The sequence below is a fragment of the Heptranchias perlo genome, chromosome 24, assembly GCF_035084215.1.
Source record: "Heptranchias perlo isolate sHepPer1 chromosome 24, sHepPer1.hap1, whole genome shotgun sequence".
Lineage (NCBI taxonomy): Eukaryota > Metazoa > Chordata > Chondrichthyes > Hexanchiformes > Hexanchidae > Heptranchias > Heptranchias perlo.
In genome coordinates, this window is record NC_090348.1 from 29796861 (window position 1) to 29809079 (window position 12219).

At 47.4% G+C, this 12219-nt stretch overlaps 1 protein-coding gene across 1 annotated transcript in view; it reads right to left on the reverse strand.

Moving 5' to 3' along the window:
* The window catches only part of LOC137341652 (F-box and leucine-rich repeat protein 13-like), a 239183-nt gene that overhangs the window by 211561 nt on the left and 15403 nt on the right, over positions 1 to 12219 (reverse strand). The window contains exon 3 of the mRNA XM_068004991.1: positions 29 to 183. Within this exon, the coding sequence (XP_067861092.1) occupies positions 29 to 183 (155 nt within the window). The remainder of the gene's footprint in view (positions 1 to 28; positions 184 to 12219) is intronic.

Genomic DNA, 12219 nt, shown 5'->3' on the forward strand with positions numbered 1-12219 from the left:
GTTAATACTGGAATGCATTTAAACTCACAGGCTTGTCGCTTCTTTCGGAACTTCACCCAATTCACCCACGCATTAAATGCTGCTTTTAATTTGGTCTGAATATACTTCTTGTTAGCCTTTAGTATATGCTGTAACCTTTTCATCTGATGCCTTCTTACGTTTCTGATATACGCCTTCCATCTACTGAAGTTAAAAAGGCAGAAAAATATGAATTTTTAATTGCCTGCAAAGGACTTACCTAGCAATGAATAAGAACAAACATGTAACACACAATATAGTAATACAGAACCTAGCATGATGTAACAACTGTTGCTTAGCTTTAAAGCAGTGGTTTTTTAAACTTTTTTCAGCCACACCCCATCAACAATTCCCACTGGTTTTGGTGTCCTATTACTTATGGACACTGAAAAGTAAATTAAAGAACAATCGCTGTGTACAGCAGTGAATGTCACCAGAATACAAAGAGAAATCAAAAAGGATCTAACACCAATGCATTCCTTCTCTTTCTGCAGTGCACACATGCCTACTGCATGATTTCAGCAATTCTTCAGGTCAGAAGTGGGCCTTGAGTAAAAATGGTTCATCAAATTTTCTGATCAGTAACTAAGCCATACAAATCAGAATGGTCCAGGTTTGATCGTGATCTGTGACAAGTTATTTGTTCAGGGAAAAACGTAACAATTGGCCTCAGTATCTCCTGGCTTAGAGAGAGATAAAGCCAGCCAGCATACCTGGTCTTGATTGTTATCCATGACCCTTGCTGGGAGTGTATATATGTGGATGTTGGATGAGAATTGGACCAAGCTCAGCTATAATACCACTCTACCCTTCAGCTGTCAAATAACCTACTGCACACTTTCAAAGCTTACACATGAATAGCCACTTGGGCTAGGTACCGGAGGGTGACTAGAACCCATGATATTGTACCCCAGTAAGGAGTTGATGTGTTCAGAAGAGATGGGGAAAGTAGAAATTACTGGAGTAATAAAAATTGCCAAGATTGCAGGTCTCCACCTGAATGGACTTTGTGCTCCATGCTTTAAATCATTTCTTTAACTTTATTTAGCAGACCAGGGAGTGGAGTTGAGAAATTTGACTTTATTAGAATGGAGTAGCAAAAGTTACTTTCAATGCCTTGATCCCCACGATGTCTCTCACCTCCACCGATCCCCAAGTACAACACTCGCCTTCGTAACCTCAAATCCGAGGGACACAAGCTTGAGCATACATGGCATGCAACAGGCTGGTCATCCACCACCAGATAATCAACCACCTAAAGCAATATCACCTCTCCCTCTGAACAGCCAAATACTCCTACTACTTCAGAAACATCTTGAGAGCAAGGGAAAACCTAAATTCTTCATCTTCACAAAACTTCTTAAACCTTCCTCCCCTGCCCCCTCCATCTTCACCATTGATGCTGAGAGGAGCTCAAGAATTTCTTAGGTTCGATTTTGAAGACAATCCATTTAGCTGCCTCTGTCTACTTGTGCCATTGCTTGTCCCAGGCTAACCTCTGCCTAACCAGGCTGTCATACCACAAGACCCTGTAGCTTCTTTCCCATCTCCCCAGACTCGTCTCCTCTATGAGACCAAAACCTGCTACCATGACCCTCTGTTGACCAGTTCTTGGTTACTTAACTACTTACATAAGAACATAAGAAATATGAGCAAGAGTAGGCCATAAGGCCCCTCGAGCCTGCTCCACCATTCAATATGATCGTGGCTGATCTTCTACCTCGACTCCACCTTCCCGCCCTATCCCCATATTCCTGGATTCCCCTAGTGTCCAAATATCCATCGATCTCAGTCTTAAATATACTCAACGACTGAGCATCCACAGCCCACTGGGGTAGAGAATTCCAAAGATTCACCACCCTCTGAGTGAAGAAATTTCTCCTCATCTCAGTCCTAAATGGCGGCCCCCTTATCTTGAGACTATGGCCCCAAGTTCTAGACTCTTCCGACGGGGGAAACAGCCTCTCAGCATCTACTCTGTCAAGCCCTCTAAGAATTTTATACATTTCAATGAGATCACCTCTCATTCTTCTAAACTCCAGGGAATATAGGCACATTCTACTCAATCTCTCCTCATAGGACAACCCTCTCATCCCAGGAATCAATCTAGTCAACTTTTGTTGCACCCCTCTAAGGCAAGTATATCCTTCCTTAGGTAAGGAGACCAAAACTGTACACAATACTCCAGGTGTGGTCTCACCAGAGCCTTATATAATTGCAAGACCTCCTTATTTCTTGCCCAATGCTCACCAAAGTCATCAATTTCTTCCTCCCCTCCAGTGATGTTCCTCCACACTTCAAAATTGCCATTAACACCTTCCTCCTCAAAAAGGGGCAGAAAAGGAACATCAAAGAATGCAGTTTGTGGTGAAGAATAGCAGTTCACCACTGCTCCCCACTCCATGTCCAAATGCATCTATGACAAAGACATGGATGAGTCGGGACTTTCTGCAACTGAACACCGACAAAGCCAAAGATATCCAGTTGGGCCACTGTCAAAAACTTTGCATTTTAGTCCCTCCTTTCCAGCAGTTTAGTCAAGCTGAACCCAATGATGCTCAACCTCAACGCCATGCTTGACCCTGAGCTGAGCATCAACCTATAGCTAGAACATCACCAAGGCCCTCACTGATATTGCCTGCCTCCACTCTTACCTTGAGCCCACTTTCACTCCTGGCTCAGCCACCCAAGCTACACCTACACAAACCTCTAATTTAGCACCATACTACCCATAACCTCTCCCATAAAACGTTCCTCTCACCCATCAACAATGCAGGTAGAATTTTTGACCTTGACCCATTCTAATGATCCTCCCCCACTGAGCAAGGAAATTGTCCCTAGTCCACTGGCCCTTTCCTCAACAGATCTTGCAACCAGGCCCTGGGAAACCATTACCTCCTCCCCCCCAACCCAACCATTAATCATCTAAACATCCTCCTCCTCCTCTCTCCTACCTTCCCTTTCCCAATGCCCCTTCTTTCCACCCTCTGCCTCCTCTGTCCTCCTCCCTCCCCTCCTCTTCTCTCTCCTCTCTCTTCTCCTCCAAACCAATCCCCTCCTTTCCTCTCCCTTTCCCTCCCAACCAATCCCCTCCTTTCCTCTCCCTTTCCCTCCCAACCAATCCCCTCCTTTCCTCTCCCTTCCTTTTTTCTCCTCTCCACTCCTCTCAACACCTTCCCCTCCTCTCCTTACCCTTTCTCCCCTCCCTCCCCTCCCCATCCCCACATCACCCCTCTTCTCACCCTCTCATCCCTATCTCCCCTCCCCGCTCCTTTCTGTCTTTTCCCTCCTCCATCTCCCCATGCCCCACTCCCTTCCTCTCCCCTCACCAAATTCCTGCCCCTCTGTTCCCACTGGATTTGTGCCCCCAAAGCTTGAATTTCTAGCTCAGCTTGTCGCCTGCTTTTTCTGCTGTGGACAGAGGCACAAAGAGAGGGGAAGGGGAGGAAACAATAAACACATTAAAATAGATTTTTGCTTTAACTCTGAATAAATAGATTCTACATTGGTATTGCAAGGACTGGTTTCAAACAATCTCCTGAGAAAGGGAATCATAATATTATTCTTTGTTTCAGAGGATATACAAAGACAATGTAGTATGAGCAAAGGGAGAACATAAGCACCTTTTGTGAGTTTTTGTGCTGAAAGTCTGCATCATACATTATTTATGGTAATAGAAAATTGTTGCAGTACTACAGTACTGTATATTAATGATTGTTTCTACTGAACCTATGCAATTACCATTTATTTTGTGACTTTATTGGGACAGTTTGACACAATAGAATTCCCCAAAAAAAGTAAAACAGAATCTGCTATTTATCACGATAGGATAAAAATTTACTGAGAATACCATAACTATCAGTTGAGGAGAAATTTAAATTGATTTATTTATTAGGAAAAAAATAAGTTAATCAAGAACTGGACATCTAAATTTGACTTGATGTTTGTTTGAAATCCTTCTAGCTATTTTCTTCTGTGTTTAAGATTGGCAATATTGGGACTGAAGTTCCAATTTTTCTGAAAAATGTAATATCGGATTTTTATGAAGGTTACTAAGAATGTATTTTCGTTAGTGGCAATGACAAAATAGCAGCAACACACTTGCAGTAATGATCTTTTAGCGCTTCTTAAGCGGCTAACATGCCATTTAACCGGTATAAATGTCAACATTCATTAATCCAGCTGCATAGAATTGTGCTAGTGAACTGTTATAACAGTAACAGAGAAAATCTTGTTTCAGTAACAATGCATTGCAAGTTCTCAAGAAGCCTGTACTGGAGCATCCTGAGGAAATCCTGTGGAATATGCATAAAATAAGGCAAGAGAGGGAGTAACAGTATCAACAACCAAAGCGACCTGGAGCATGATTTTAACATGGTGGCGGGATCTTAGCGGTGGGGGGGGGGATTAATCGGGTGGGAAACCTGGAGAAAAAAAATCAAGCGGTTTCCCGAGTGATTGCGACTCAATTGCAGCCATTTAACTGAACTTCCGGGTTTCGTGTCCTCAAGCTGCACAGTGGGCAGACCGCGCACCCGCATGACGCAGTTAAAGCCTACTATTTAAAGGGCCACTCCAACAATGCAGTGAAGAAAAGCTAAAATCACCATGCAACGTTCCAGAGCCAAGCCAGCTCCCGGGCTCTCCGACACCGCCCTGGAGACATTGCTGGGCACAGTGAGAAGCAGGAGGGAGGTGCTTTATCCAGTCGACAGGAGCAAGAAACCTGGCTCTGTCGTGAAGAAGGCGTGGCTGGAGGTGGCAGACCAGGTCAGCAACAGAAGCATGGTGCCCCAGTCGTGGCTTCAATGCAGAAAGAGATTTAATGACCTAACCAAGTCAGGAAAAGTGAGTACAGTTACTTATTGACTTGCATTGAACATTACCCCCGCCCCCCCACGCTGCCCTGCAAAGCCTACTCCATCACATCACTCCTCATACCTATTTAATGCTCAGTCTCGACTTACCTTCACTTTCTGTGCACTTCTTCACCACCCCTCATTTGTGCACCCTCACTCACTAATGTCTGTACTTTCTCCCCTTGTAGGAGAACAGCATGCAAAATGCAAGGGAGAGGGCGAGAATTGGAGGCGGGCCTCCAGAAATCGTGGCCGTCACAGAGGTGGAGGAGGCCAGACGGTGGAGGGCCTGGCCGCCGGGGATGCCTAGACTGGCACCTCGCAAACGTCCGGTGACAGAACTTTAACATCCCTCACGCACAACATGGACTGCTGTTATCAATGATTGATCTGTTGCACACTTCAGTATGCTCATCGCAACATTACTTCTGCGATGATTATTAATATTGCTATATGTTCTCTTCCAGGGGCATCAAGGACTGAAGACGTGCTCAAGGGCAATTCCTCACAGGAGCTCCCCGCCTTTGAGGGCGCACCGTCACATCTTAGCGAGCCATCCACCAGCGCAGATACTCACACCTCGGTGGGTCCTATTAGAGCGGTAGTGGGGTTGTCACCTGGTAAGTCACCACATATAAGTGAGCACAAGCAGACATAAGAACATAAGAAATAGGAGCAGGAGTAGGCCAATCGGCCCCTCGAGCCTGCTCCGCCATTCAATAAGATCATGGCTGATCTGATCCTAACCTCAAATTTAAATTCATGTCCAATTTCCTGCCCGCTCCCCGTAACCCCTAATTCCCTTTACTTCTAGGAAACTGTCTATTTCTGTTTTAAATTTATTTAATGATGTAGCTTCCACAGCTTCCTGGGGCAGCAAATTCCACAGACCTACTACCCTCTGAGTGAAGAAGTTTCTCTTCATCTCAGTTTTGAAAGAGCAGCCCCTTATTCTAAGATTATGCCCCCTAGTTCTAGTTTCACCCATCCTTGGGAACATCCTTACCGCATCCACCCGATCAAGCCCCTTCATAATCTTATATGTTTCAATAAAATCGCCTCTCAGTCTTCTGAACTCCAATGAGTAGAGTCCCAATCTACTCAACCTCTCCTCATACATCCGCCCCCTCATCCCCAGGATTAACCGAGTGAACCTTCTTTGTACTGCCTCGTGAGTAAGTATGTCTTTTCTTAAGTATGGACACCAAAACTGTATGCAGTATTCCAGGTGCGGTCTCACCAATACCTGATATAACTGCAGCAATACCTCCCTGTTTTTATATTCTATCCCCCTAGCAATAAAAGCCAACATTCCATTGGCCTTCTTGATCACCTGCTGCACCTGCATACTAACTTTTTGATTTTCTTGCACTAGGACCCCCAGATCCCTTTGTACTGCAGTACTTTCCAGTTTCTCGCCATTAAGATAATAACTTGCTCTCTGATTTTTCCTGCCGAAGTGCATAACCTCACATTTTCCAATGACACTGGTGGCAGATGCTCCGCGTCGGTGGATGCACTCCTCTCCAAGCTCTGCTCAGCTTGGCACAGATGCTGAACCTCGGGGCCATATTGTGAAGGAGGCACACGAGCAACTTTGCGAGGGAGTGGAAAACTTGCCATGCACACTCACCACAATAGCAGAGAGGATAGGGGAGTCTAACTCCATCGTTAGTGGATTGGCGGCACAGGTAAGCATGGCAATGTCTGCGATGGAGAGAATGACAGCCTCCATTGAGCTTCAAGCACGGCTCACAAATGAGTCCATTCAGGCCCTGGCAATGGCCATGTCTTAGACAGGCAGACAGATACATTAGCACTGGCCTTACAAGGCATCACACGTATCCTCCAAACTGTTGTCCAGAAGAGTGGTAGGATTGATGTGGCCCTGGCCCAGGAGAGTGATGATGGCAAAAGGGGACATAGAAGTGGGGAAGCCACTCAAAGCACTCCCATGTCTCACCCATTGCCCCCCCCCCCCCTCAACCAACACTCGCAATGCTGTCTCCTCTCTAGATGGCCGAGTCTGCCCCTGCACAGATGCAGGTGGAGCAGTCTTTGGAGGGGATCTCACAGGCTCCAAAACCCAGAGGTCGTAGGCCGAAAGCATCTAAGCGGTCCGGGTGTGAATTTGAGCAACCACCACTAACTCTGCTGCAGCTACAGGAGTTGCACCACATAGAAGCTGTAGGAAGAGGAAGTCAAAGGTTTTGTAATCACTAAGGGTAGGCACAAAGGTGTCTGACAGACTGTCATGTTTTTCATTTATATTTGGTTTATGTTAACATCACATTTAATGTTATGATTCTCACCACCACTGCCATGTCGTTCCCATTCTTGACTCCCTTTTGTGAAAGCGCCCTTACATGTGGTTGCTCATGAAAGGCGAGACTTGATGCCACCCATTGGGTGTATGTGTCATTGTATGACTGTTTTTGTGCAATCTGACTGGGGAGGAGGGGTTGTGTTTGTGGTGGTTATTACAGGTGGTCTGAGTGCTTGGTTGTAGTCACTTTGCAGATATCTCTATGAGAATCTATCAACTATGAGTGACTCCCTGGCATGACAAGCAACCAGGTGAGACGCTGCTTCGCCGATGGTTCGCCCATCGTCGTCGTCGTCGTCGTCGTCCTCCTCCTCCTCATGTTCTTCTTCAAAATTGATGGTAGGTGCGGCTGCTTGTGCAGTGCATAGGACCTCATCCACCAGTAACCCTCTCTATTGAGTGATGTTGTGCAGGACGTAGCACACGAGTATTGTTCCACACACCCTCGTCGATGTGTAATGAAGGGCTCCCCCAGATCGATCCAGGCACCAGAAGTGTATCTTCAGCAGTCCTATGGCTTGCTCTATGACAGACCTGGTGGTGCTGTGATTGTCCTGTTCCACTTCTGTGCCTCGCTGGTGCGGTTCCTCACAGGTGTCATGAGCCACGTCTGCAGGGGGTATCCCTTGTCTCCAAGGAACCATTCCTAAAGTGTGTCTTGTGCATGGAAGAAGGCCGGGTGTTGGATTCGCAAAGAATGAAGGAATCATGGCAGCAGCCAGGGAATTTGGCATACACCTGCAGAAACCTCTTCCGGTGGTCACAAACGAGCTGCGCATTGATGGAGTGATATCTCTTTGTGTTGTTGAACATTCCTGGGTAATGTGGAGGTGCTCGGATTGCTATGTGTATGCAATCAATTGCGCCCTGTACCCGTGGGAAGCCAGCCAGAGTGGAAACCCACTGCCCTCTCAGTCTGGCTGATGTCGTCGATGGGGAAGTTGACGTAGTGGGATGCCCTGGCAAACAAGCCATCTGTGACCTGTCGTGTACACTTAATGGAGAGACGACTGAGAGATCCTGGTGATGTCACCAGTGGCGCCCTGGAAGGATCCAGAGGCGAAGAAGTTGAGGGCAGTGGTGATTTTAAATGCGACGGGCAATGCACGGCCACCAGGCCCAGTTGGGAGCAGGTCTGCATGAAGGAGCCTGCAAATGTCTGCGACCACCAAGCAACTCAATCTGAACCTTCGTATGTTGTGGAGATGCCGGTGATGGACTGGGGTGGACAAATGTATGGAGTCGCACAACACCAACAGCTTTATTTGAAATCACAAGCTTTCGGAGCTTTGCTCCTTCGTCAGGTGAAGTGAAGAGTTACATAAAGGCACAGCATATATAGTCAGAGAACAACGCCTGGTGATTACAGATAATCTTTCTAACTGCCCTTTATCACACCTCGGCAGAGAGATAATCACAGCAATCAAAGGAGTGTTCAAACAGGTTAGTCAGGGAAACATTACATCCAAGAATACTGAGGTGGGGTCACCAGGAGTCAAATGTAGCAGATGCTGGGGTTTGTATTAAAAACAGATAACTTTTTTTTGCTGGAAATCGCAGCAGGTCCGGCCGCATATGTGTATGGAGAACAAGCCAACTACGACTTGAGTCTGGATGACTCCACGTCAGGTGGGGTTACATGTAGTGTGACATGAACCCAAGATCCCGGTTGAGGCCGTCCTCATGGGTGCGGAACTTGGCTATCAATTTCTGCTCGACGATTTTGCGTTGTCGTGTGTCTCGAAGGCCGCCTTGGAGAACGCTTACCCGAAGATCGGTGGCTGAATGTCCTTGACTGCTGAAGTGTTCCCCGACTGGGAGGGAACCCTCCTGTCTGGCGATTGTTGTGCGGTGTCCGTTCATCCATTGTCGTAGTGTCTGCATGGTCTCGCCGATGTACCATGCTCCATGGCATCCTTTCCTGCAACGTATGAGATAGACAACGTTGGCCGAGTCACAGGAGTATGAACCATGTACCTGGTGGGTGGTGTCCTCTCATGTGATGGTGATATCTGTGTCGATGATCTGGCATGTCTTGCAGAGGTTGCCGTGGCAGGATTGTGTGGTGTCATGGACGCTGTTCTCCTGAAAGCTGGGTAATTTGCTGCGAACGATGGTCTGTTTAAGGTTAGGTGGCTGTTTGAGGGCGAGTAGTGGAGGCGTGGGGATGGCCTTAGCGAGGTGTTCGTCGTCACCGATGACATGTTGAAGGCTGCGAAGAACATGGCGTAGTTTCTCCACTCCGGGGAAGTACTGGACGACGAAGGGTACTCTGTTGGTTGTGTCCCGTGTTTGTCTTCTGAGGAGGTCTATGCGATTTTTCGCTGTGGCCCGTCAGAACTGTCAATCGACGAGTCGAGCGTCATATCCCGTTCTTACGAGCGCGTCTTTCGGCCTCTGTAGGTGTTCATCGCGTTCCTCCTCGTCTGAGCAGATCCTGTGTATTCGCAGGGCCTGTCCATAGGGTATGGCCTCTTTGACGTGGTTAGGGTGGAAGCTGGAGAAGTGGAGCATCGTGAGGTTGTCCGTGGGCTTGCGGTAGAGTGAGGTGCTGAGGTGCCCGTCTTTGATGGAGATTCGTGTGTCCAAGAATGAAACCGATTCTGAGGAGTAGTCCATGGTGAGTTTGATGGTGGGATGGAACTTGTTGATGTTATCGTGTAGTCTCTTCAGTGATTCTTCGCCGTGGGTCCATAGGAAGAAAATGTCGTTGATGTATCTGGTGTATAGCGTTGGTTGGAGGTCCTGTGCAGTGAAGAAGTCGTGCTCGAACTTGTGCATGAAAATGTTGGCGTATTGGGGTGCAAATTTGGTCCCCATGGCTGTTCCTAGTGTTTGGGTAAAGAACTGATTGTCGAAGGTGAAGACATTGTGATCCAGGATGAAGCGGATGAGTTGTAGGATGGCGTCTGGAGATTGGCTGTTGGTGTTGAGTACTGAGGCTGTCGCAGCGATGTCGTCATCGTGGGGGATACTGGTGTAGAGTGCCGAGACGTCCATCGTGGTGAGGAGTGTTCCTGGTTCAACTGGTCCGTAGGTGCTGAGTTTTTGTAGGAAGTCTGTAGTGTCGCGACAGAAGCTGGGGGTTCCCTGTACGATGGGTTTCAGGATGCCCTCGACGTATCCAGAGAGGTTCTCACACAGGGTTCCGTTGCAGCAAATTACCCAGCTTTCAGAAGAACAGCGTCCACGACACCACACAACCCTGCAACGGCAACCTCTGCAAGACATGCCAGATCATCGACACAGATACCACCATCACACGAGAGGACACCACCCACCAGGTACATGGTTCATACTCCTGCGACTCGGCCAACGTTGTCTACCTCATACGTTGCAGGAAAGGATGCCCCGGAGCATGGTACATCGGCGAGACCATGCAGACACTACGACAACGGATGAACGGACACTGCACAACAATCGCCAGACAGGAGGGTTCCCTTCCAGTCGGAGAACACTTCAGCAGTCAAGGACATTCAGCCACCAATCTTCAGGTAAGCGTTCTCCAAGGCGGCCTTCGAGACAAACGACAACGCAAAATCGTCGAGCAGAAATTGATAGCCAAGTTCCGCACCCATGAGGACGGCCTCAACCGGGATCTTGGGTTCATGTCACGCTACATGTAACCCCACCTGACGTGGAGTCATCCAGACTCAAGTCGTAGTTGGCTTGTTCTCCATACACATATGCGGCCGGACCTGCTGCGATTTCCAGCAAAAAAAAGTTACCTGTTTTTAATACAAACCACAGCATCTGCTACATTTGACCCCTGGTGACCCCACCTCAGTATTCTTGGATGTAATGTTTCCCTGACTAACCTGTTTGAACACTCCTTTGATTGCTGTGATTATCTCTCTGCCGAGGTGTGATAAAGGGCAGTTAGAAAGATTATCTGTAATCACCAGGCATTGTTCTCTGACTATATATGCTGTGCCTTTATGTAACTCTTCACTTCACCTGACGAAGGAGCAAAGCTCCGAAAGCTTGTGATTTCAAATAAAGCTGTTGGACTATAACCTGGTGTTGTGCGACTCCTTACATTTGAACCTTTGTAGGCGTTGCTCCTCAGAGAGGTCCAGGAAGTTCAGCCTCTGCCTATAGACCCTCTCACGAGAGTAGTGCCTCCTGCTACGTCAGCCCCTCCGTTGTTTCCCTCTTTGCTCTTTTGCAGGTCACTGTGGCGCACCTCTGTCTTGTGGAGCTGCAACTCCCAGAACTGCACACCGTGCCTGGCCCGGATGGTGATGTGCCTCCTCCGCAGCTGTAGTGCTGAATACATCCATTGCGCGCCCCCCCCACCCTCCGCATCCTGATGGTGTCGGGTTGAGGGAGTCCAAAATGCAGGCAAATATGTCTGAACAGAAGAATTCTGAGTGTGAACAAAGAAATCGGAGTCTAAACACTAAGAACTCCTAGCCAAAGGTTTATCTGGGAGAACTGCTTGCCCTACTGCAAAAACTCACCTTTTATCCCCATTTGTCAATCACTGGTTTAAATATCCAAATGGTTGAAACTCGCCTCCGTTTCCATGGCGTGTTTCAAAGGCCACGGGAGACACGTTCAGACAGAGTTAAAATCATTTCTCTGCCTCAATCCCCACAAATGTAATTGATTTAAGTCCTTCAACAATCTCAATTCTCCCTTTAAATGTCATCCTGCCGGTTTTAACTGCCGGCGGGACTTCCAGGTTTCCGAAGTGCACATGCACCCAGATTTGTCTGGGTGAAACTCATTGGCACGTTGGAGCCAGGACTCATTCCCGCTCCCAACTTTTAAAATTTTTACTGCCCCCCCCACCCCCAACCCACCTGTTCTTCGGGATTAAAATCATGCCCCTGGAATCAAGTGAGAAAAAAATTACTTAAAAAAGAACACAAAGGTAAGGCATGAATTTAACATAAAGTACCTACACTGATCATTTGTCCAGATGGTGAAAATTTGTAAATGAAAAAGCTACATTGAAACAGGGTAATGATAATGTTTCTTAAACAGCTAACAAGCCACTTTGTTGATCCC